This window comes from Ciconia boyciana, chromosome 11 (assembly GCF_034638445.1).
Source record: "Ciconia boyciana chromosome 11, ASM3463844v1, whole genome shotgun sequence".
NCBI classification, from domain to species: domain Eukaryota; kingdom Metazoa; phylum Chordata; class Aves; order Ciconiiformes; family Ciconiidae; genus Ciconia; species Ciconia boyciana.
Window position 1 is genome coordinate 3,419,933 of NC_132944.1, and position 26,900 is coordinate 3,446,832.

Consider the following 26,900-nt stretch of genomic DNA (forward strand, 5'->3'; position numbering starts at 1 on the left):
AAATATTCAGGTGTCTATCAGAGCCTGACACATTCCTAGCATAACGAAAAGTCAGATTATTTCAGTCTCTAAATCACACAACTGTAATTGGCAGTCATCAGTTTTGGCAACAACATGTTCTCACCATTTCACACTGCCAATCACCTTGGGTGGCTATGGTGCCCCTAATAATTATCTATTATTGGCAGTGCTACACTGTTCAGTCAAGTGTGAAAGCTCATTCTAAGCTGAAGCCAAAACATTAAATACACATTAGTCTGGGCAGGCAGTGGAATGAAATTTCCACTGCAACTCTATCTGATTTCTGATTAGCTGGTAGAAACTGAGAAAAATACATATCAGCTAAGGAGCTTAGCCTTCCATTACAGATATTAGTCACTTGTGCAAGTGGGATGCAAATTCAATGTTCTTTTCACTGCATTTTAGCCACTAACTGACTAGCTAATAATTCTTAATTCACTTTCTGAAAACTTTGGGGATGAAAGCTGTTCAAACTGCAAACCACCCAAAATCACCACTTATTTGTCAAATTCCTTTCCACTTGACCTTGGAATAGGTTAGCATTGGCCTGGAGGTAAAAGGAAAATGTCCCTTAAATCAAGTGATGTTACACTTCATCTTGGAAACACTTAAAAGTGCAAATCACCAAAGGCTGGAAATAAACTACAAATCTTTTGTGACATGCAGAGCCTCACAAATTTTAGAGCTTGTTACTTTTGATTTAGATGACAAGCTGTAAGGGAATACAAAGGTATTTTCACCCTTACCTCTCTACTCCCACTTGTCACAGAACGTATGCATGCATTCATAAAAATGAGCATTTCTGGTAGGTTAACTTCATATACATTAATGCAAAAAAAATTCAGCCCTCACTTCTGCTGCTAGATCACACTGTCTACTAATTGTATGGAAGCGGCATCCCCAATTCTATTTCCATGCCTCTAAGCCTTCCCAAAACAAAGCTAAACAGTACATACTTGGATTTTATATTATAGCTTTTTCAAATTTGCCAATGCTATTATTTTAGGATTTGCCAAATACAGTTCTGCAGTAAAACATTTTAACCATGTAAATTACTGCCTTATACGTGTAAGTATAGATCATCCTCATTTTTTGAACAAGATCTGTAAAAACAATAAGTGATTCATGCGGCAGTTCATTGCTACAGTGCTTTTTAATTAACATTTAATTTTCCAAACATAATGTCCTGTAGAGTCACTGTTTTCAGTTCCTAATGTCTGCTAAAACAGTAAGTCTTTCTCAACGTACGAGAATAATAATTTGAATGTAAAATGTTAAAACACAGTCTTTGTCTTCTCTTTCTTTAATGCAACCTTTTTGAATAGTTACATTGCCTCAACAGTTGGAGAGACAGATAAAATCTGGCACGCAGATAAACCTGCTAGCTTTATAGTTCCAGTAAAAAACTGTTTCCATTTGACTGAACTGCATTTTAAAATCTTTATTTTGTACATACCCAGATTATTTTTAACAGCTCCAAACATGATGACCTAATATTTTCTTGGTACTGTGTATACGTTGGGGACAGGAAACAGGATGAACCTCCTGGCTTTGTAAGGCACGTACAGAACTTTATATGATACCTAGAGATGTGGAGCAATGACTCATTTGAAGTACAAAATTCACAATAATTGTAGGCAGAGCTCCAAAAAAACCCCTCACTGAGTCAATCAAGGGTTCTGCAAAAATGTTATTCAGAGAATGAAGTCAGCATATCGTAGAATCATAGAGTCATAGAATGCTTTGGATTGGAAGGGGCCTTTACAGGTTATCTAGTCCAACCCCCTGCAAGAGCAGGGACATCTTTAACTCGATCAGGTTGCTCAGAGCCCCGTCTGATGTAAGAGTTTATATCTCATAAATCCACTGGAAAAAGAAATTATTGATTTAACCCGAGGTAATGGTTGCTAAACAGAAAGGACAATTATATGCTAACTGGTCAAGATAACTACACCCTGATCATTTTAAAAGTATGCATTGGGCAACACAGAGAGAAGGAAGCAAGAAGTAAATGAATTAGGGTAACTGAAAGACAAGGTGAATTAATACAGCTCAGCTGCATTGTGCCACACAAACTGCACTGACATGGGACTGGCAGAAATAACAGTTGTGGTCTCATTGGTGGGTGCTGTGTACACACTGGACACAAAATTAAAGGCACCTATGCAGTCATAGATTGAGTGATCCTGATTCAGCTTTTAATCAGAGACTTCTTCAAGCTTGGTTTTCTCGTATGACGTAGATCTCAGAGTGCTTCGCATAATTATAGAATCACAACACAAAAGTTCATTATTAGTTGAAAATTCAGAACTCTTGGCTTATACATGGAGCTGCTGTAAACTGAAACAGGGCCCAATGTCAGTTAGATGCCTGTGAGAGGCAGCTTAGTTTTGGCAGCAGCCACGCTAAGCTTGCCAACAGGTGACACTGTATCTGTAATTCCTCTGCTGCTTAGATTATGATTTCTGTCACCTTAACATGACTCCGTGCTGGGACCCGTGACAGAGAATAGCAAATGACCATTTGCATTGGTCCCGTTTAGTCTGCATAATAACTTCTTTAATAGCCCACTGCTGTTCCTTTATAATCCTTATATAACATTGGAGTAGCATGTAGGGTCACATACACTTTGTACATCTAGTTAAACATCTATTGAAACAGCAAACCAGGACAAAGTAGAAATAGCAGATATGGTAGATATTCTCTTTAACAGCAGCATCTTGCTGAAGCAGGCATTGGGTGGGTAAATAATAAAATAATATTTGCTTAAAATTAACAGAATTAAGCTAAACAGCAGTTCCCTGAAGTGGAATTGGCAAGGACACTGATTTTATTTATGTATTTGAGAAAAAAAGCAGCAGATTCTTAAAATGACCCCTACTGGTCACAGGTTCTACCTAGTATTTTTCTTAAGCCTCTCCATGGCACTCCTAAGGTGCTCCGGACCAAACAAATCAGCTCCTACTTGGCAGTTCATTCTCTGGGTGCTCCTTGGAGGTCTAGTTTCACTCATAATAGTACTTACACAGTTGGACCCTTTCATTAATATAGAGTTGCTGTGGTTTCACTAGGAGTCCTGCAGTGATATGGCCACATACGCATATTTACACGTACACCAATGCAATTGCAGGATCAAGACTGAATAAAACTAAGTCTATTTAGTTGCAAAGCTCAAGCCAAGTGTTAAAAAAATAGTCAAAACAAAGATTTTATTATCTTTGTACTTCCTTTAAGCACAAACAGTAGAAACACCAAAAAGAGTAGGTAAGCATAAAAGAAGCTTCATGCTCAAAGCATCCCAGTATGCTGGTTCCGAATTGCAGAACAGATTTTTTGAGAGGTGACATCAAGAAGCATGAAAGAAATGTTACTACCTACATAGAATTTTTCTCATTCTAGATTTGATGAAGTACCACCAAAAGGATAGCCTGTGGAATACTCATTAACCTGAATATTAATTGTGGACTAAAATTATATTCTGGGTGTCAAAGAAAGCCAAACTGACTACCTAAAAGCAAAGTGAAATTCAGTCCATTGTGGACCTTCTTTATGTTCATTTTGAAGGTCACAGAAAGCTGTGGTGCCTTTTGGAAACTATAGATTTTAGCTTCATTTATTTGTTAAGAACTTAAATGTTTCAGTCAAAATAGTAATTTAAGACCTGTGTAGAGTTTTGCAGACTTAGATCTATGTGTGTGCACCTAGCCTGTTGTATGCAAGATTTTTTGGTATATTCATGCATTTTGTGCTAGAGCTATTTTCATAGCAACCAGAGGGTACAGTATGTTCTCAAGTGTAATTTTTAGTAAAGCTTATGAGCCAAACAAACATAATGCTCTTTCACTGGCTAGAGTCTTTGAGTCAAAGCCTAACATAATAATGTTCATTCGTAAGGCAAGATCCTTCTTGAATGAGACAGCTACTTGAGATTATCAGCAGTCAGGCCATCGAGTGTAAACAGAACTACAATGGAAATAACTGCTGCCTTTTTGCTACAATTTCAATTTTAGCTCCTTTCAGACCTCTCCTTTGGATTTGCATTTTTACTGCCAAATTAAGGAATAGCATAAGAATCTATTTGGACAGAAATACCGGAATTCTAGGAGGTGTACATTAAAACTTGTAAACAGGGACAACAGACTTGACAGGCTTGCTGATGGTCTTACAGACCACTGGGGCAATACAAATGCACTGGGCCTGATCCAAATCTTTCTAGAAGCCAATGGAATGATTCAAAGGATGAAGAGAGCTCCGGAATTAAAAAGGGGAATATGCTTGCACTGATTATGCACTACACATGCACTTTGACTTGATTAAAATAGTCTTTGCACTGATTCAGTAACATTTAACCTCTTCAAGAATAAAATAGAAATTCCTTAGTTAACTAATAGAATATATTTCCCTTCATGCTTTCACAAAGCAATTGAAAAAATGCTGGACATTAACCAACATTAACCAAAAAAAAATTCACCTTAAATAAACGTTAGTAGGCAGTGATTGAATGTCTGTGAAACAGGGTCTTAAAAGGAATCACTTGCCTTGGTTCCAATTATGGTATTCTTACCATGTTGCTGTTAGCACTTTTTTCTTATGGTTTTTGTACCACTGATAAAAATCCAGGAGGACTGACCTTCCAGACTTATTCACATACCGTCTGTTACCAGCAACCATGACTTTACAGCTAAACATTTTCTCAATATGCTTGGAAATATTTCCCAAGGGAAAAGGAAAAGTTATCCAACTTCTGCCTTGACATCGATAATTTTGTCCCATAGCGCAGGCTCAATTGTGACAACAACAAGGCATCGGCAGGACCTGGGGGCACTGTGGTAGGGATCTAGCACTTAGCAGGTCACAATTTTTACTTCTCAGAAAACAAGTGAATTGAGGTTTCAGTGCTTCCTTTGTACAGAATAAAAATAGTTATCGCGTTTAAGATCCCTTCTACTTGCTTCAAAACCAGCCATTTCTGATTTCTCTGAGAATCCCAGCCCTAGCACTAGCCGGGCTCAGAGGAGCTAAATGCTCCCCGGGCTCAGAGGAGCTAAATGATGACAGCCGTACCTACCCAGCTGTTGCATGCTGCTAGCAGAAGCTGGGAGCTTGCAGGCTCCTCATACGCAGCACAAAACAGGCCTCTCGGTGTCAGTCAAGGCTTAGGAGAAGTTTGACCTCATGGTTTTGTAAAGGTACCTGGGTTTCTGGTTTCAAGTATCAATTCCATGATTACAATGTAAGTTCACCCTGGAGCAGAGCTAATGACTTATTCATTGTTTTGCTCAGGCGCACATGAGGTGAAATTTACCTGCTGAAACAGGTATGTGCATCTGTACGATGCACAAGACAGGGAAGCATCAGCTTTCCCATAGCGTGGCTCAATCAAAGGAGGCATTTTGTAACAGCGCCTGTCTGCAGCATCTGAAATATACATTATTTTAGAGAGTGACAGCACTAAAAACTGCATGTTTTGCTATTTTCTAATGAAGGACAAAAACCTCATACTGCACTAAATACATCCTGTTTTCTTTCTAGGGATTAATTGAAAAGTAGTAATTTGAAGGGGAAAAAATGTGGTTTGCTTTCACATATGCTTTTTGTAAAAGACCTAGACATGTTGCATGTACACCAGGATTGCAATGAGGGATTAATGCAGGGGGAGAAAAAAAGATCAAAGTCCACCTGCATGGGTCATTTAATTGGTTTGACATTTGCATCTGAAATTAAAAGGAATTGCCTGAAAGCAACAAAATAATTTTATCAGTCAAAAAGCTCCCCTGCTGGGATTACTTCTGTGTCAGTACTGCTCTCTTGAAAATAATAATCCCATTCCATAATCCATCGAGAATTATATATTTAATCATGAAATATTCTGAGAGGAAAAGGCAAAGTCACATAACCTCTTCCTTCTCCCAATCCCTGACATATTCTGTCCTCGGCTCAGTCAAGACAATAATATGTAATCAAAACCAGGGAGCTGTATGGAGGCAGCACAAAAATTAGCAGCTCCTAAAAGCAATTTACTTCCAGGAGAAGATGGACTAGTACACTTCCTTATGTCAACAGCTATTTAACATTTAGCAGCTCGATCCTAAATACACTCTTAACACTCAGAAGAATTTCAGAAAGCATACGTTCTGTTGTACGAAGTAAGAATCAAATGTAAGCCACCATTACTTAAAAGAAAATGGAGCTTGCTAGGATTTGGCCCCATACTTTAAGCGACACCTGAAGTTAACCTTACCTGGGTAATGCACGCTCCAGTGAAAGCCACAATCACAGCCACGATGTTAACAGTGAGCTGGAACTGCAGGAACTTGGAGATACTATCATAGACGTTACGTCCCCACATTACAGCCTTCACAATGCTACTGAAATTGTCATCTGTTAGGATGATATCTGAGGCTTCCTTTGCAACATCTGTTCCAGCAATACCCTGGAAAAATTAATTGTGAATAAAATTACCTACTAGAAAGTACAGAGCCAGTCAGAATACAAATCTTCATACTCATTCAAAGCCCACAGTTATACAGAGACTTCCCAGCATAGTAACAGTGACTGTTGAGTATATTCTGCATTTTTCATTTGCTAGAAAGTTAGCTAATTTGGCCTATTTTTGAAAGTGAATAAGGACACAGAAATGGGAATTGATAGAGAGCTGTGGAATTCATGTGATGATAGTTTTGAGTGTTTTAAATTATCAGCTTAATGACTACAGATCTTCTGAGTTATTTTTATCATTGATGATATTTTATTAATATACATGAACGGAACTGCTAACAAAAATTAGAATTATGTATCTTAATATATAGTCTAGTATATTAATGTCCTCAGACTCAGAGTATGTTGGGAAAGCATCTTTACAATTAGTGATGGGTTTTACCAAAGCAAAATAGTACTCCACTGTTGTGAAGAACACAGAGTTCATTTTTCTGTATTGGCACAGGATTCTGCATATAGCCAATAATTACCTTAGACAAAATCCTGAAAAATTATCAAAACAAGCAATACCAGTGAACCTAACATAGTAAATTAAAGGATTCTGAAGCAACATAACTCACCCCCTCCAATATATTGTTTCACTAACAAGTAATAACTAAGCAACTTTCTCAACACTTAATGAATGAAAAACCTCTTACAGTAAATTTATAATGACACAAACATGAACAAATATGCTCAAGATTATACCATTGCAAAGCCAACATCAGCTTTTTTCAGTGCTGGTCCATCGTTGGTTCCATCACCAGTCACAGCTACAACCTGCCTCTGTTCCACCTGTGTGCTGTCAATAATACCTGCAAAAAATGTATGTGTGTGTGTATATACGTACATATATCTAAAATAATTAGCAATATAAAACTTCCCTCTAAAAAACAGCAGGGTCTGTGTAATGTAGACCGCATAATACCACACAAGCCTTACAGAGATTGATAGAGTTAATTTTTAAGGAAAATAATGACGAAAACAGTGTCATCACTACCATGCACTACTAGACATCACAACTAGAATTTACATGGAAAGTTCTGATTCTGCATCATCAAAACATCAACAAAACTTGCATAGCCTTCAAAGGGAATGAGATCAGCTCATTATGTTCTTTTGGAAGCTTTCTGCTATTTAAAATTATGTGTCACAGTAAACCCATTTCAGGCCAGCTCTCTGATTAAACATCAATAGAAAGGATTTGCCAAAGACTTAAGTTCATGCTTAAAGCTCTCCTAAACTGGGACTGAACTGTAATATCTGCTTTACTGGGATGCCTTCTGGCAATCAGTTTAACCTAAAGATAACAAACGCCATTGATGAATTTTATTTAGCTGGAGCCAAATTAGCATTTTAACAGACACGTTCAATTCTGCCAAACAATGATTAAGAAGATATAAAATAATTCTTTAAATTCTGGAGCCAAACATTTTAATAAATAGACATAATAAAATAATTTCTACTTTCATGTTGAGATCATTTGACAAAAGAAAGCACTTTTCACTTGGTGAATCAAGTTTCACGCAACTAGCCTGCAGGGAAGTATTTTCCACTTATGCAGATGGGAAAGTAAGGAAAAGAATAAAGAATTTTTCTAAGATTACAGAAGAAGCCCTGTTTTTTAATAGGATGGGGCTCATTCACCACTCATGTTTTTATTTGCATGTCAGAGTCCGTTTGAATATGCGTCCAGAATACAGGATTGTTGTGTAGGATACAAGAACACCTCTCCATATTAATAACTTGGGGGGGGAAATGACAAATTTATTTTGCACAAAGTCATAACCTCCAAAAACAATTATCAGAACCTACCCAGTGTGAAAAGCTTTCATTCTACCTGGAAAAAAAAAGCTCACATATCAGATAACTAACCAGAAATAGGAAATTGCAGATTACAGAGCAATAGCTGCCTCTTGGCAAGGTTCAGGCTTATCAGGCACCCAGAAGATTGCAATGCAGTATGGAAGCAGTTAGTGTGCTGTATTTTTCAGTCTTATGAAAATCAGGAAAAAAACCTATTCACTTTCCACTGGCAGTATGAACTCAGATAAATGGCACATTATTCTGATAAGAACTTATAATTAGAACCTTCAATTTGTTGGGGCGATGATTTGCCTTTGGTATTACTAAATAAACAGGAACATCAGCTGCCATTACTGTTAAAAGCATTTATCTTGGTCTTCCCTTCTTGTTATTAACACATCCTTTGATGTTAAATTAATACTTTAAGCTTCCGAAAAAACTTGTTAAAATCTCTGACACATCGTGGTATTAACTGCTCCAAACAGGTGGATAGCATCCTCTCACAACTGGATTCCAAATGGGAGCACAACCCAAATCAAATTGAAGAGGCTCTAACAAATGACCTCCTAATAGATAGAAATAGCGCTCCAATGTCAATGACTACACTACCAACTGCCCTGCATCAGCCAGTTGCTGGATGCAGCGAAGTAATTTACAAGGTTTAGTAGTTGTTCACAAGGTTGAGTAGTCATTTTTATCCCTAAAAGCAAACTATGTAGCTGGGGTAAGCCCAACATCCTCCAGAGCACAGAACTGCATTATCAGCAGTCATGGAAAAACAGAGATAAAATGGTCTCGGCTATCACCAGCATCTCAGCCACACACCTTCGTCACAGTGACCCCTGCTAGTGTCATCAGAAATATGTCAATGCGTGGCACAACAGTACGTGGATAGACTTCAGTGCTATTCATAGGAAGAGAGAAGATCTTTGCAGAACTTTCATTTGTACGTCAGACAAATTTCTAAAGCAGAGCAGTAGCGATTATTTGGGATTCAGAGAGTTTGTCATAGCTATACTTATGGTCCCTGACTTCTGCATGCTCTTTTTAATCTGTTCCTCCTCCCCCCACCTCACATTTCTGAATGCTTGTCTTCTTTCCAGCACGTGCCTCCTTCCTAACTACGTTTACTTCGACTTTTCTTTTTCTTTGATATCATTCTGTTAATAGTTGTGATAAGGTTTCACCTCAAGAATTTTCTTCAGTATCAAGTAATATGTCTGTATAGATTTTACAAACACTGTAAGGTAACCAAACGGAAGAGGGATCCCTCAGAAGGGTTCTCCCTCTGCACTCTTGAGCTGTGGAGAACAACGGCTTCAGTGATCAGTGAAAAATTTAAATAAGGGCATGACCTGACAGACTGCCAATAAAGAGAATGCCCATTTCTTTAACATTCACTGGCCTTTCCACTCATTCAGAACAGCTAAGAAGAAACTTCAGTATTAATTAGTCACGTCTAACAGCCAGGAAATTTCTTCAACATAAACTGCTTTACTCCAGTTGAATGCTTACATACAGTATTTTAATAAAAACAGGTGTGCAAGGTATAGCCAGGGAATTCCTAAAACTCAGCAAAGCTTCCTCCCAAAACAGCCGCTGCTGTTTCATTGGTCTCTTCCCTCATCTTAAGCTGTTTGGCCATGACTTTCCTCTGTCAAAAAGAGTTTTATTCAACAGCCCCAGGAATACACCTAGAGCATAACATTACAGTGTGTTCCACACACAGATTCCGCTGATGCTGCAGGAATTCAGGGAGGAGTCATGCAGCTTGTGTAAGGCAGAAGTTTGTCAGAGCAAGCAGCTTGTTTCTGATGAGGGAAAAGATCATATTTAAAACAACTACGCAGAGCTGTCAGGAGGGGCACTATATGCACAAGCTTGCTATAAAAGGTACCAGCACTGCACACACAGCTGCAAGTGAAATATATCCTGCATCTCCCACCTTCCTCCCATCTAACATCAAGCAAGCATTAAATCAAATCCACTCGGGATAACAATATAAAGAATATGAACCAACAATGCGTCTTCCATTTCTTTTACAAGGAGCAATCTGTACCTATGGCTCAGATCAAAAACATCAAGTATAGCCTCAGGTTCTCCCTTTATTGCAGAACAAATGCCACTTTATTTAAACAACTCTTACTTGCATTGTCACCCTTACGGAGTCGCATCAGTAAGAAACCGCTGGTTCTGGGAGAAAAAAGTTCCTGGTTTAGATAGGTCTTTCTGTCTCAACTGATTAACTCAAAACAGGCAGACAGGAAAAACTTAGCTACGGTAGAGGATTTCAAAGATGCACACCAATTCAGGTGCTATTAATGCAGGAAAGTTGATCATCCCATATGCTTACACATATTTATATTTCTTTGACAAGCTAAACACAGACAGGCGCAGTAATATATTTTCATAGGCACGTTCTGTTCAGATTAGATTTTAATACTGCCAAACTTTTGAAGCTCCCTGTCAATTTAACAAGAATTTAGGAAGTCTGTCTGAAAGAGAAAATTTCAATTCACTTTAGTTACTTGCTTAAGTATGTGCAGGAATAGAGCTTTAAAGGTTAATGTAAAAGTATTATATATATCATTGCAGACAGCATTGGCAATTGCTAAGTGAATGGTGCTCCACAAAGTTCCTGGTATTAGAATGGCAGAGAAGAACATGGCTAAAACGCACAGCTTTCTGTACTAAGCACACACCGCCAACGTGCTTTGTATTATAAGACTGACACGTGAAAAGGGAACCATGAAAGCATCAGTGCCTCCCACAAAGCTGCACTTAACCAGACCACAGAGACCTAAATGGTATTTACAGAGTATAAACCTCTGGATTCAAATGCAGTATACCTCCTGCTTCCTTTAAACTATTTTCATGTTCTTCGTTTTGGGGAAGAGTTGGCTGAAGCTCACTTTTTACACTGTGGAACAGGTCAACTTTCTGAATATTTCTTTGTGTGAATTTGAATAAATATTAAAATTTTCTCTCAAATGGAAATCAAAACCACTTGCCATTTGCAACATGCTGATATTTCATTTCAGAATTTCAATCAATACACTTTTCTATATTTTTATGTTTCTACCTAGTCTCATGGCATGTTCATATTAATGAGGTCATGAATATAATACCATCCCATGAAATAATATTTGAAATATTTTAGTAATTAACAGTAATTATTAAAAATATTTTCTTTAAGGTTCCCTTTCTGCTTGTTAATAAATCAGCCTTACATGAGCATAGAATAGTTGTTTTTAATATCACAGCAAAATAATTCCAGCCGAATTTAAACATATTGGAAAGCACAGCTTCTCAAACTGGTACACTGAATATTTATTTGATCTTCTCTATACCTTCTGATAAGATGATATTTCCCATCAGTTGCTTCCCATAGTATGTTAAAAACAGTTGCTTCCCATAGTATGTTAAAAAACAATATGACAATATTGAAGTATCTCAGCAATAGTATTATAAGGACACATCAGTATAAATTATATGCATTTTTACTTGTTATATTTTGAAATAATGTAGAAAATATAATACCAACGGATGTCAGAAAATCCATAAGAAATTGTATTTCAGTTGGATTGAGATATCTAACACTTTTGTTTCACTGAAACAGTTCGTGATGACAAACCACTTTGACTTTTTTTTCCCCAATCTACCTCTACTTCAAAGCCATAAACATTTGAGAGAAACCGTCTGCCCAGCCTGAAATGCTGAACCATGCCTTTCTCTAGTCCCTTAGCAGTAGTAAAAACAGAAATGCAAAATAAAAATGATCCTTTTGCTGGGTGGGATTGTGCTATGTTAAGGAGAAAAAATATTCCCTCCAGCAGCTGTATGCCATTAAAAATTAAATATAAAAAAAGTTTATTTTGTGATGTGTGTTTTTACCCTAGAGCAGCTAGAATACATCAAAGAAGAGAAAATCCTCTTGATCCCTCAAGTGTCTGAGAAAAACATAACATTTTAACAAGAGGCCCAAAACTAGTGAACATTTAAATAGTTTCTTGTAACTTTTAATGGCCCTTGGAGTATTACCAGCCAAAAAATTCCATCATGATTTTCCACAGACTTGTTCTTGAACTTTGTTAGATACTTAATTGCTCTATCATTTGACCTCGTCACATCTTTAAAACATTAATTGTATTAGTTGCATAAGGCAGTCAGTAGTAGTAAATATCTTTTGGATTGTCAAAGTGCATATGCTATAAAACAACAATAATTTGTTGCTTATTTTTCTTCAGCTCTTTATTGATTTCATTTTCCCTGGCAAAGGTTTCATCTTTCTCTTAAGGGAAAATCCTGAATGATTCAAATGAGTACTCCCAAGGGACTTATTTAATCCACTTAATGAAACACAAATTGTTGTGTGTTTCTGAAACAAACTGTCAGGCTGTCCCACTTACGTCCTCTGAGAGCTGTAAGACAGTATTTTATACGCACTAGGGAAGTGAGGAGACTTCAGCTAACTTTGTGCTGTTTTAATACTGACCTGTGGAGCTAATAATTATGTTGTCTAAACCAATGGTCTGCAAACCTTTTCAATCATGAACGCCTATCGGTAAAATCTTTTTGAGCACACCCACCCCCAAAATATGTGTATTATTTAGAAATTATACATATGTACTACTATATTATGTACATTATAAAACGTCTTAGAAAAGGATGAGATAGATATGAAATAAAGAGTATTTTTAAAATATTCTTCTATTTAATAATGGCAAAAAATATTTTTTTCTGCCTCCCAGTGGATTGTCCCTGATGTGTGTGCACCCCACTGCAGAGACCACTGGTCAAACAGTGGCTGGAGAAGGCGAGTAACAGCATTATGTCTCCAACTGCCCCACCTCGTGCACCATGCCAGGGCTTACAAGATATCCTAGTTCTCCTGAACGCTCCATGCTTCCAGAGCTCTTCATGTACACTGGTCCCAATCCCAAAGGACCCAACTGATCCAATCTTCAAATTCACAATGGAACTTTTACTCTAAAGTGATTTAGGCATTTTAAAAAATTACATACTGCTCAAAAGCCTTTGTAATCAGTCATGTATGGAGTCATATCAATAAAACCTTGCCATACCAAAAGGATAGATGCAGAGACAATTTCCTACCTAAATGGGAATTATTATTTAAGTAGTCAACCAGCTGAAAACATGTAACTGATCAGCTGGATCTTATCCTGAACTTGAGCTCCTCCAAGTATTGCTAAGAAGAGTCTCTCCAGACTTTCTAGGGCCTTAGCAAAATAATCCAGTTCCTTCTTCATCAGGAAGCCAGCAAACACTGCCATCCACCAACGAGGCTTCTGCCTGCGCTGGCCCCCCATCTTATCATGGCCAGAAATTATGTTATTCCTGATCAGAAATTTTCTGATTTCATCAGCTACCTTTTAAGTGTGAGCTTCAAAGTCAACAGAATAAGATTTCACGTAATCAAGAAGAGTGAGTTACAGATATGAAAAAGGCTTTATAAAGAAAATTGCAAACAAGTCCCTCTTTTATAGACCATTCCATCTGCAGACAGTATGGTAAGAGAACATAATTTGTATGGTGCAGTTTTTATTCGACAAAAACAGACTCTAAAAATACAGCCAGAGATCTAAAGGAAGCCAGTGCAAATCACACAATTAGTGAGCCTATAGGAAAAAGGAATTGGCTTAAAATACGTATCTCCTTTCATGTAATGCTAAAGAGGGCAGCTCCTAGTTACATGATCTCCAATAACTGCTATTGTGACATGAAAAGTTTTTTATCTTGGAATACTCTTTAAAAATAATTGTGGGAGAACCCATGCACTTGAGTGACTTCATTTACTCTAAATGAGCTTATTTGCTTCATAAAGAAGTATAAGCAAAACCTACAAAATCTATGCCCCCTCTTGTTTATATGAAGAACAACCTATTTCTCAACAGTATTTTCTTTCTGACCAGCAAACACACATTTTCCCTTCTCACCTAGAGCCTCATTCTAGTCCAATTAAAAGTCACAAGGCAAATATGAGATTGCCTACATCTACTTGCCAGACATCTTATTGGTATTTCTGTTATTCCTGCCAACCGGTTTCCTATTATTTTCCATTTGAAGGCTCAGGTGGAACGCAAACACAAGAGACTTGGTTACTGAGAAAACTTCCTTGCATTATGTATAGATGTGCAATTAAAGGTAACAACTCAGATATACTCGTAACAGTAAAATTTTTACAACAGAGATGACGGGCCGAACATAATTCAATAACTTTGGTATGAATTACAGACACGCGCGAAGGTAGCCTGCACGCACCTTTTACCAAAGTGTGTTTGTCCGTGGGAGATGAGCGAGCGAGCACTCGAAGCTTTGGCCAGATTTTGTCAATCCGCTCTTGCTCAATCTGGAGGAGGGGAACACAAAAAAACCCAAACCAGTAAAACTTAGCAAAACGCAAAATATATTTGTGTCCATATGTCAGGTGATTCACTGCACTATTCAGATCTGCAACTTTTCTCCAAAAGCACAGAAAAATTACAACAGCCATCAATGCTGCAAATGAAGGCAAGGTCAAAAATGGCTGTTTACTGCTACACCAAAGCTCAGCTGTTGGCTAACATAGGTAAACTTTGCCACAGTATCTAATCAGCCTTTCTTAGCATATTTATGGATAATTCCACTCAGAATCCTGACTCTAGATATAGGATAGAGGAGTTTCTCAAAGCTGATCAAACATGTTCACAAGTAAAAGTGTGTTGTTCTGTTCTACATTTGAATCCAAGTTCTTCACTTCGTTTTGGCACCAAAAATGGCAGAATTTTCTCTGTATACCAATAGCAACAAGGACAAAGGATTCCATCAGTCGATGCAAGGAGTAAATGACCGTGTCATTCATTAATGATGGACTTGAAGACACAGCATAGTTTACTTTTTTAAAGCTGATTTCACTAGTCTGTGTGTTAGCTCCATCTTTTATGAGGAGTTTAAAATCTTCCAAAAAATAGATTAAGTTATGCAAATCATTACAGTGAGTGGATATAGCAGTACATTAGATAAAGTGGTATAAAATAAAGAAATGAGAGGAGCTGGTTCTCAGTACAGATTGCATTTTTATGAGACAGACCTGCAAACTGCTCGAGTCCCTTCTCCTCTTTGCTAACAAACCTGCTTTTAACGTGCTTGGGTTTGATTTCTTGTAGACTAGTGCTATGGTTCTAAAAACTGCTGAATTAGGCTAGCACTAAACTGATAGTGGCTCTGCATCATGAAAAGTAAAGACGGCATTTTCAATGGTATTTTGAATTGCAAAAGGCTCGCAGTAGAAAGAAGCAGCAATCTCTCCAAGTTGTCTTTACTGATATGAGGTACACATCAGTGTAGGAGAAACATTTCAGTGTTCTTGCTATTTTTTAATAACATATTCATCATATGTATGGATTTAGTCTATGGATTACCTCTCCCTTCTCATTTCGGATCCTTCTGTTAAACTCCTTCCCTTCAAGGCAGAGAAAGTCTTCTCCCGGATGAATGATTCCACATTTTATGGCAATGGCACGTGCTGTGTTGATGTTGTCTCCAGTGACCATGCGGACTGTAATTCCAGCTCGCTGGCACTTTCTTATGGCTTCTGGGACCTGCAAAAGCAATATAACAGGAAAGAAAATTCCTAGATAAGAGATAAAATGTATGCCAGGTGTTTCCAATCAGAATATTTTGAGGCTAAAAGATTCATGAAGCAAAACCAGAAATCATACATGTTATGGCGTATTATAGCTACCTGACTGTTACAGAACTGAGATTACACCACAGGCAAGACAAATCTTCTATCAAGAAACCGTTTTTCAGATCAGTTGCCTAAAGCTTCTCCTGACTTTAATAAAAAGGAGTGCTCTGCAGATTTTTTGACCTTTAGCATCAAGGTACAGCATGCTGAACCTAACATACTCAACATACGTGTAAATATGAACTGAGAATACATGTATTTTGTACAGAAAAATATCTAACTCCTGATCCAAACTTTCCTTTCAATAAGATTATCTAAAAAGTTATTGTAATTTAGCACTATTACACTAATTCATGCATATCAACAGGTAGAATTCCTAAATATATGAGTTTAAAATTTCATGAATGATTTACATGTTTCAAAACTGTAAAAATGAAGCATGATTTTAGTTATGCTCCTTTCTGCATGAGACTAACTTTTCCTGCTGCACAGTATACATACCAGTGAGAGAGAATTCAGTGTGTAACCGTGTCCGTGAGATTAATGTAGAAGCTATATACTGACTTGGCATCATATACAGCTTATTTAATTAAAAAAAAAAAAGATTTTTGTAATTAAAATGTGCAAGAGCTAGGAAATTGATTCCTAATAATTAAATCAAGCTCTTTTAATACAGCTACTTGGGTATATGAAGTCAGTGCCTATAGAAAGGCTACTTATCCATAGCTCAATTTTAGATGGGGAAAAAATTCTGTTCCCTTAAACTATATAATAATTAATGATAATTTATTTATTATTAATAAATATCACTGTAACCAATGAATGCAGTCTTATCACACTTCTCAATTATTATGAAAGCATTTTTTCTTCGAGAAGAGTGTTTAACACGTCAAGAACAGCCTAGACAGACACCTTCAGCACACCACCACTTCTCTAAATTTCATTTTTACCTAGAAGAGACTATGGGCATCCCAGGACTCCTCATGAAGACAGAAACCCTTCACAGCGCTACAAGAAACTGAACTGCCTTACTACAGAAGATGGCAAAGGACAGATATAAAGCAATTAGAGGTTGCACTGGTTCTTAGGTGTGGGGCAGCGGAGAGGTACTTGAAGTAGACAAGTGACAGTCGGAAAGGAAAAAGATTCCCGAAAGATGAGCATGACTTAGATAGGCACCTGAACATTAGGCAGTGATCCTAAGTAAACCTACAGGCAATTGGAAGGCTATCCCACAAGTTAAAATAGCTCCAAAGACCTGGCCCTAGATGCTTGCTCTGCAATGTTGCCTAACACTCTCAATCTATGTAACGCATACATAAACCATATTTGAATAATTTCCTCAAATACATATACTTGACCACTGACTGCAAATTGCTGCTATATTATCAGCTGAGCTTCCTCAGATGGCATACTTATGTAAAGCAACGGGATTGTCTGACGGTGATGAATTATGTCAGCAATCCCGTCTATAGAGCTGTTGAATTCCTACAGAAACTAATAAGCAAAGGATATGATTAGGAAAATAATTTTAATTTTAAAATAATTATCAAAAATTAAAGCCAAAACAAAATAAAAAAATACTATTTAAGAAAGAGTATCAAAATGGATATTACTGGCTACAATAGCAAAGCCTTGCTATATTCTACTGCCAGTTCAGCGCAGCTTGCTGATCGTAACCTCTATCATAGATATAAGTGTGTCGTAGAACTCAATGCCAATTACAGTGGATTAATCTCATCCATTAGTACAGAAAATATTAAGAAATGGAGCCACCATCTACAACATTACACTGTTAATTTTGTGCATTTCTAGATATTTTAATTTCCTCCCTAGCCGCAAGTATGTGACACTGCAGAGGGGAGGACACTGCCTTTTTACTTGACAACCACTGCTCTGATCCAGTGTGGCAAATGCTGGACTTCTAATGATTTCCTGGGGCCAGAAAGGCTACATATCTCGGACTGCACGTCAGACTGAAATTATGCATCCTTAAACCATATTGTAGATAATGAGTATTCTAATCAGTGAATACAATTTCACACCATGTTTCTGCATCTTTAATAAAGGCAGTTGTGAAGCTTCTGTTTTGCAAAATGCCTCATAAACTAACACCTAATTGAGGATCAGGCTAGTACTTTTCCCGTGACTACGAAGAAAATCACTCCACCCTCAGACTGCATCCACAGCATGTGCTGTTTGCAGAATGACTCTCTGTCAGTACAGATTGCAGAACCAAGAAAAATTAAGGGACAGAGGTTTTTCTTCCCATTTCCTCATCTCTACTAACCGAGAATATTCTTCCCACAAGTTGTATCCTGGAAACATTATTTGGACCCGAAGCCTTTTAAGGATATGAAATAGACTTCTATGGGGGACATAGAACCAGATTAAATCTATTACTTAAGCAAATGACTCTTGATTTACCCAGTTGCCACATTAATAATCCTGACTATAACCCCTTTGCCAGTCTGGAATGCCCTTAGTATCCACTTTAACTGTGGTGACCCTCACGCATAGGATATGAGAGATTTAGATGCCTATCTGTAAAACCAGCACAGTGTATGAACTGTGATGGAGAAAAACAAATTACAGTGCAAACAGGAAAAAAGGTCTATTCTCATAAAGTGCCAGTCCTATTAAACAAGGTCATGGGAGGACAACCTAGTTTCAAATACATCTCAAACTCACATATAACTAGAGAAATAATTCTATTTTCCTCTTCTCTCATTTTTTGGACAGCTGGTGGGTGGTATCTGACTTAATACTGTGTACAGTAATTACAGTTAAAATATTGTTCATATTTTTTTATTGCTGTAAGGAAGAAAGAGTGTTGGCAGACTGAGTGGGCAGTGGAAGCAGATATTTTCCATCAGTTTTACAGAGCTTAAGTACACATTTTAAAATTTTCTGGTTCATTTTCTCTCTGCAAAGAAAACCTTCTGATCCATGCATGCATGCATAAATTATCCAATGCAGGAATATCTACCGACATCAGGTGACAAATAAATAGGTGACATTTGGAAGTGATTTATGTTCATCTCCCAGAAATAACAGATTGTAGGCGTACATTGGCAAATCAGTATAAGGCAGTACAGACTCATTAAAATCAATCCAGAAAGACTGTCAAAATCAACAGAGAAATCTCTATAGGAACAAGACATCATTCTATTTGTTCCCTTCTTGTATATTTATCAAAGAAATAAAAAGCCACACACACACACAAAGATAAATATCAAGCAGGTAGTTCAGTGATAAAAGCAGTTGCTGATAATGAATAAGCTAGTGTCTGAATTAACCTAGGAATGATGCAAAAGTCATGGGTGTCCAGTAGTTACACTCCAGATAAAGCTGGTCAGTTGCTGGATAGCATTGTTGAATAATTCATCCAAATAGCTTCTTTTAATGTACGGAAGGAAATGCAAGTGCAAGAAAGCTCCCAGCAATATCATCAGAACAGACGCAGCACTCCTGTCTCTGAAATCACACTAGCGTGACACCACTGACACTGCAGGTATTCACATATTTAAACACTCCAAGGACGCAGATGAGCAATGTGCCACAGGAGCTCTGTGGAAACACGGAGGCTACCATTTTCCATGTGTGAACTCCAACAATCGTCTTAGGGAATAGGAAAAAACGGAGCCTTCCCCAGGAAAACTGGGAATGCAATTTAAGGGAAACCAAAGGCTGCCAGGATGATGACATTGGATTGTTTCACTGGAATTACCTAATCTATCATTTCTGTCAGAATAAATTCTGATATCCAAGAATACCAAGAATATTAATAAAACAGCAGTTGTAGTAATATTTCTCATTTTTTATGTTCTTTTTTCCCTACAGAAAGCACTTTGAAAATTCATAAACTCCAGTAGTGACTCTATTTAATAAATTGGCTTAATTTTGGCAAAATAGTAAGGTCCCCTATAACAACTCATCGTCTTACTCTTTGCATCTACAATGGTGGTTTCACCCTTGTAATATATGTATATTACAATATTCCCACTAAGTCAGATATTTCATACCTAGACAGTTTTTCTGAAATTTATGGTTTTGTTTTCGCTTGGGGTTTTTTGGTTCATTTCTTTTCCCTAAGGTACTGCTACTGCTTTTTACCAATGTGTGGAGTAGTAGTAATTTAAACATAGTTTTAAATGTTCTCATGATGTTATTACCACTTTAAAACAGTCAAAAGGTTTATTTTATTGGGAGGAAAAAAACCCCAAAAACCAAAGTCCCAAAAAACAACTGTAGATAAATCAAACATTGGGTAAAATTCTGACATTATAAACATTTTATTGTGTGTCTTGCAATGAAGTAAGAAGTGTTACTGCATATTCTGGTGCTAAACTACAAGAAATTCAATACATTATTCAAATAATTATCTAGAAATAAAATGTTTTCCTCCCTTCATCTTCTTTGATCCTTTACACAGAAGTCAGACTTGACCTCTTTATTTTTAGCAACACTATTCATTTTTACCTCAAGCTCCTAAGAAATTATTCACTACGAGATGAGAGCAGTTCTCTTATAAAACACTCATAATAACCACATGAAAGGATAGTTTGCAGCTATTTTCAATAATAACTGCAAATCCCACTGCTACCCGTTCCCTCAGTCTGTCATACCACACATAACCTGACTTACGGCTATTTTCTAACAACATGTATCATGAATCAATTTGGGAGGGAAAGCGGACTGACTCACAGTTCCAGTGGTCACTGACAGTTAAAAAATTCCTGAGTTTATATATATGTGAGCTAGAGCATTAAGGGATCATTGCAGACAGATCATTTTACAAATGTTTTTAAATATTTTTAAAGACTGCAGTGTCAGGGGTAGGGAGAGATGGATTAGCAGCAAGAGACCATCTGATGATAGAAAAAGTGAATGCTGTTTATCTGCTGATTGCCGAGATAAGGAGTTTATCATATAGGTTTCACCTAAGCAAGATTTACTTTATATTATAAACCTTCTTGATACTGAAAAAAAAACCCCAAGAAAGTCCATTATCACGCAAAGCATAGTTATGCACTCGGTACCTGTAGTTGTAATTATATAATGCTAGTTTCCAAAGTTACAGCAGTCAGAAGTATGTAAAAGCCTACTTTATAAAGGACTTGCGGAAATAAATCAGATTAATGTATATGTTTGGTGTTTTAGCAAAAAAAAAAAAAAAAAAAATCCTAACACGTCTAGCATTGCCACCAATTCTCAGTGGATGAAATACAAAGATTTAGACGTGATTACAAAAAGATCCAGCTGAAATGTAAAATGAGACAGAAGAATTACAAAGGCAAAGACTGGTACCAAACCACTTACTTTTTGCAGCATCAGAACCCACTCTTTTTGTGGAAGAGAAATTTGAGTTATCTTTCAATGACCTTCCTCCAAGGCAAACCACAGTCATTAACCATCTACTGAAATAACAGCAGAATCGAAGAGTGGATTTCTTGGAGCAGAGCAGGAGAGCATTACTGGCTCCCCCGTTTGCAGGAGGTGCTGGGGCAGGCGCGCTCACACCACACCCCGCGGCTCCAGCTGTGCCTACGCGGCAGCCGCGGCCACACACTCACGGTTGAGTCAGCGAGGAAAGCACCAAAGAAATATCCCAAATGCCTGCATTTTATGCTCAGCACTTTCAACTTTGGGATCTACCTTCTGTCACTGTTTCTAAACTGTCAAATGGAACTAATTCTCCACTGTCAAGATTAATTATCAAGCACCATATACACAGGTCAGAAACAATGTTTCTGCCTCTTAATCCGCCCTTTGTATTACTGCAGTAATATACTTTACAAGTGTAGTAGCAGGCACAGGCTTCCAGTGTGCACACCCAATACTGATTTTCTCAGCTTAGCTGAGTTGAAATTTTAGTCATATTTTTACAAGCCATTTACATATAGAATCCATGAAATCCATGCCTTTCCATGGCAAAGCTGTCCCTTGTCCAAATACATTAAAACCTGTTTTCTCAGTAGCCACCAGTTGCAATCTTAAGACAATTAGCAAAGTGGCAACTGATACAGTAAAACACAAAACTCCAAGACTGCGCACAATTTTTGTGGAAAGCGAGCACTTTGCAGTTATAATCATGGCAATTACCATCACTACATGTCTTCTCTACTTTCAGAGCTGCGTGTCACCACATTACTTCAAGGAAAATTCTTTAATATCTGGTAGCATAATAAAACTTCTGCTGATCGGTCCTCCTATATACTACTCCTTGAGAGAGGGTTAAGTCATCTCAATCCTGCAGTTCAAAAAGCCCTATTTTGCTTTATTTAAATATCGGTTGATTAATAGTTGATTTTTATCAAGGTAATTATTTGACAAAGTCTATTTCTAAAGCTCACTTCCATCTTCTTTGACAGAGCTAATTAAAAAAAAGATAAAAACTGCAAGAAATCTGTAGTTCAATTTATGTTCAGTTCTCCGAGAAATGCTTTATAACATAAGAGTTTGATATACCTCTGGCCTTACTGGGTCTTCAATGCCAACAACACAAATGCACGTCAGGTCAGATAATATGTCATTTTCATTGTCCCAGTCAGGCTCTGGGCTGCTGTTGAAGTCTCGGAAGGCAACACAGATAGTTCTCAGTCCATCACAGGCCATAGGTTCAATCACTTTCTTCACCATTTCATCTCGGTCACGTGGTCTGAAGATACGAGGTTCACCAGCTGCATTAAGGATCCTGGAACACCTTTTTTATTTATGGGGAAAAAAAAAAAAAAAGTTGATTGTGTATTTGCATGACTGCTGAAAAGTATTTCCTTGTATCAGCTCATTTCATTCAACACTTTCCTTTTTTGATGGCAAGTTTTAAATTTCTAGTGTAAATTTCTACATTAAACTACTGAAATATCAGAGAATTTGTAACTTATTACAGAGACACGAAGAGCCCTTCATCCATTTTTTCCTCAATACCCATGTAATTAATGAGCTGACAACTTACAATGAAATTGAAAAATCCTTATTTTCCAAATGGGTTGAATGTAAAGAATCCATTCGTAAACTACCAAATATAGACCCAATTCTTTGGCTAGCCATTGATAAGAAAAATAAGCCAAACAGTTTTGCAAGAGTGAGCACTTGAAAAAAAAGATTTTAGAAAAGAACAATAACAGCTTATACTACTGAAGCATGTCATATTTCTACTCTAAGCAGCAAATTCCAAATACCGAAATTCCCATGTATGTCTTGTTAGTGTCAGAATGATTTGCATTTTGGAAAAACACAGCAACTAATCCATTGAACTTACTTCTTCAGAACAATTTCAGAAGCTCCTTTGCTGTACATTCGGAAACTACCATCTGGCATTTTAATGACAGTACTCATTGACTTTCTGACAGAGTTGAACGTGTAAACTTTATAGAGTTTCTCCTCAGGGATGAGGTTCCGAACAGGCTCATAATCCTGCTTCAAATCCAGGACAAATCCCAGGAGGCCACACTCCGTCTTGTTGCCTACCTGGCGAGGCAGGCCACCCTCTTTTTCTGGTGGCTGAAGAGAAGAAAAAATGAGATATGAATTTCTCTAATGATAAGCAGTATACAATGCCTTCTGAACAATTAATAACACAGTTAAGATCTGAAACTCTAACTGTGCAATCATGTGTCTTCTGATTTTTAAAAGCTAGCAAAAAATCCACAGAGTTTTAAGAGACTTGAAGCAGCTATTCTCACAATGAGGAAAATTTCTCCAGACAAATAGCTACAAATGTGTCTTGCATTTCTTTTCTTTTAAATTAGCCATTGGCAGTTGAATACCTTGTGATAGTTAGGCAATACATTAAAAATGAAGTAACTTTCTTTAGGCTCAAAAATAATTAATTCTCATTTGTCACAGAGTATTTCCTTTTCTCACTTGCTTAGAATTATATTGTTTTGCTGACTTTCAGGGTTATAATGGTGAGTTAAAGAAAGATCTGTCCTTTTTTTTCCACCAGGTATTTTTCATGTAAAAATGAATCTGCATCTAATCGTAACAATAAATCTCAGTGAAAAAGGTATATCCAACAATCTATAAAATAATAGCTCTACATCTAAAAGTACCTGTTTCTAGAATTACCATACTTTAGTCTGCTGCCTCAGATAATAACGGCTTTATATGTTAGGAAAAATGGAGTAGGCTAAACATTTTGCAACTTGGGACAGTTCTCAGTCCTCCTAGGGACAAGGAAGGCTTTACCTTCCCATTCAAAATATAAACAAACCAACCTACCTTTCATTTACAAACTTTCCTGGAGGTGTAATACACCCCAAACAAAAAGTTCCTGTGTTGTCAAGACTCCAGATTGACTTGAAGTGACCCATGTGTGAGCTATAGACTGTTGATAACTTAAATTTTCTTGTACTCAGTCGAATTAGAAAAGTGTTGCTTAAGCTAGGGCTAAACTATACTTATGGGAACCATAAGAAGGGAAAGTCCTTTCACAACTTTAATTTGCATTGAAAACAGGTTTTGATTTGACTCAAGACACAACTGTAAGTCATCATTTTCAACGCAACTTAAACTTTTGCCTCACATTTTGCAGAATTAGGACTGCAGGACTATATTCAGAATCCATGTTTAATTTCACTATAGACTTTAAAATCCAGTCTGCTTCAGAAATGGGATTCCTAAGTAGATGGAATTCCCTCCATTGCCCCTCAGTGGGACAAGGGGTAAGGTAGGGAATGATTAAAGTTGCAAATCAGTAATCCTACTTAGATTTGAATTCTTGCAACAAGTACAGCCACAAAAAGGGAAAAGGGGACCTTTAAGTAAGCATTAGCAAGTAAGTAAGTATTCCAGAGAACCGCTAATTGCAGCTGGTTTAAAAAATGAAGGTCATATAATAGTAGACTGGTCTAGAACTGAAGTAAGCAAATAAACACCGATTTTCCATAAGAATCATCCTTCTGTCACCAGGAAAATATATACCTGCTGACAGATAGATTAATGTAATTTCTTTTTCAGAGAGATGCATCTATGGTGAGCAATACATAATAATCTAAAAATCTCAGTCTCAAAGAGCTTTATCCTTCCAAAAAGAATTGTAACATCTTTCTTCTATATGAACCATCATTTTTACTGAGTTAAATGGTCATATTTGTGTTGCTATGACATTTTAGCATTACTCCAGGGTCAATGTAAAACATTGACACTCAGCAAAAATGCTAATATGATATATTAATTTTATTATATGCTATAACAACTTGCCCTGCTATAGTCCCATTATACTGTGATGTAACTTCCCTCTGGATTCTCAAATTCACTTAAGAAACCCTAATTTAAAACCCAAGAGCTTGTAGTTATGCATATCTGGAAGGATTGTTACATTCAGTGGATATGAAAATCTCAGTTAGGAATCAAAAAAAACCCCCTTTAAAATACAGTTTTGTTTAAATAAATTAGGTTCATTTTCATGGCATTGCAGGCACACAATTCCTGACACGTGCTAACAACTTCAGGTTTCTCAAAGCAACAGAGTAATCAGCTTCACTGCCTGGGTAGCGATGCTAGGAAAGGCTGATTTCTCTGTGCACATCATATCAAACTCTTTCCATTTTAGATCTAAATCCTCATTAGTGCTGGGGTTCTCTCTGCCACTGGAGTCAGTGAATCTCGACACTGACTTAAATGTGAACGTGATCAAGCCACTAGCAAACACACACTGGAAACCAATGAAAGACAAATTTCTTTCCATCAAAGGCATACAATCCTAGACAACAGTTAATCTATACATACAATTTCATCATGACCCGATGTGAATGGATGTTGAGAAAATAAAAATCTACCCACATTTCACCATATATAAAACTAAATGTTAGAGTCCTTCTAAAATTATTTTTATTTCAGCAAAAAGTAGATCACACTCTCTTCTTACTGTGGCTAAAAATAGATTTCTTTTAGTGAATATCCTTTGGATGCAAATACGTAAGCAAGGGGAAAAAATACCAGTGAAAAGAAAATGAACAGACATTTCAGAAAGGTTTCAAAATCTAAACAAGTGGCCACCTCCCTCTAGAGCAGCTGCTGTCTCCATATTCTTTGTACACTGCATTATAATAAAGCATATGGTGGTGAGAGCTGGCACGTAGCACTTCCCTTCCTGTACTGTTTCAGCTCAAAATCTATATGCCAAAACTCGTCTCCTCGCAGATTGTTCTTGACAATCCTTTGCAGAAGCTGCTGGCTTTTAAAACTTCCCACTGTGCTGTATCTAAATTTATTTCTTGCTGAAACTTGCAGTTTATGGCACCTGGAAAACGATTAAAAGGACAGCCCAGAGGGGTTACTTTTGAATAATTAGCTAAGAACAACTCCATTGACTCCTCGGAGAATGAAAACCCTTCGACAACACATGAGAGAAAGCCTTTGGACTGCGACCTGCAAATAGGAACTTAGTCTTTTTGAATGCACTGTTTCTCAAGAGCTCAGCAAAAGATCTTTTGCTAGTCACAAGACAGCTACATACTGTACTATCTTCTACTAGGAAGAGACTGATCCAATATCCACTGATCCTTGTAAAATGTTTTCAAATGTTTCTTCCAAGTCTTTATAATATCTATGTAATAATATTTCAGTTGGAAGTAAATACTTGCATGTAAAACAAACTGCAGACAGATGTTAAAAAAATAGTTGTTACAACTATCAAATCAAAATAGGTTTCTAGGTCAAAGTACAGCTGTATTATTAAGGCTTAAAAATACCAACCCAAAAGCTAGTATTGACCTAATACTGAATCTGGATTACAAAAGGAACTTTCAGAATTATTTCACTGGAAAATAACTGACTAATAAAATGGGTTAAGAAGGAAGAAAGATAAAACTGTGGGCATAACTTAAAGAGGTGCTTCAACTTTTAAAATTAGATTAGGAAATTATAGTGCTTCCATTTTTACCGTAACACTTACTAT

General features: G+C 37.1%; 1 protein-coding gene across 1 annotated transcript in view; it reads right to left on the reverse strand.

Annotated features, from left to right (window-relative positions):
* Positions 1-26,900, reverse strand: part of ATP2B2 (ATPase plasma membrane Ca2+ transporting 2) — a 440,022-nt gene that overhangs the window by 31,418 nt on the left and 381,704 nt on the right. Inside the window, exons 15-20 of the mRNA XM_072875775.1 lie at positions 23,259-23,500; positions 22,466-22,700; positions 15,726-15,905; positions 14,587-14,674; positions 7,207-7,313; positions 6,263-6,454 (exon numbers count right to left, since the gene is read on the reverse strand). Coding sequence (XP_072731876.1) covers positions 6,263-6,454; positions 7,207-7,313; positions 14,587-14,674; positions 15,726-15,905; positions 22,466-22,700; positions 23,259-23,500 — 1,044 coding nt within the window. The remainder of the gene's footprint in view (positions 1-6,262; positions 6,455-7,206; positions 7,314-14,586; positions 14,675-15,725; positions 15,906-22,465; positions 22,701-23,258; positions 23,501-26,900) is intronic.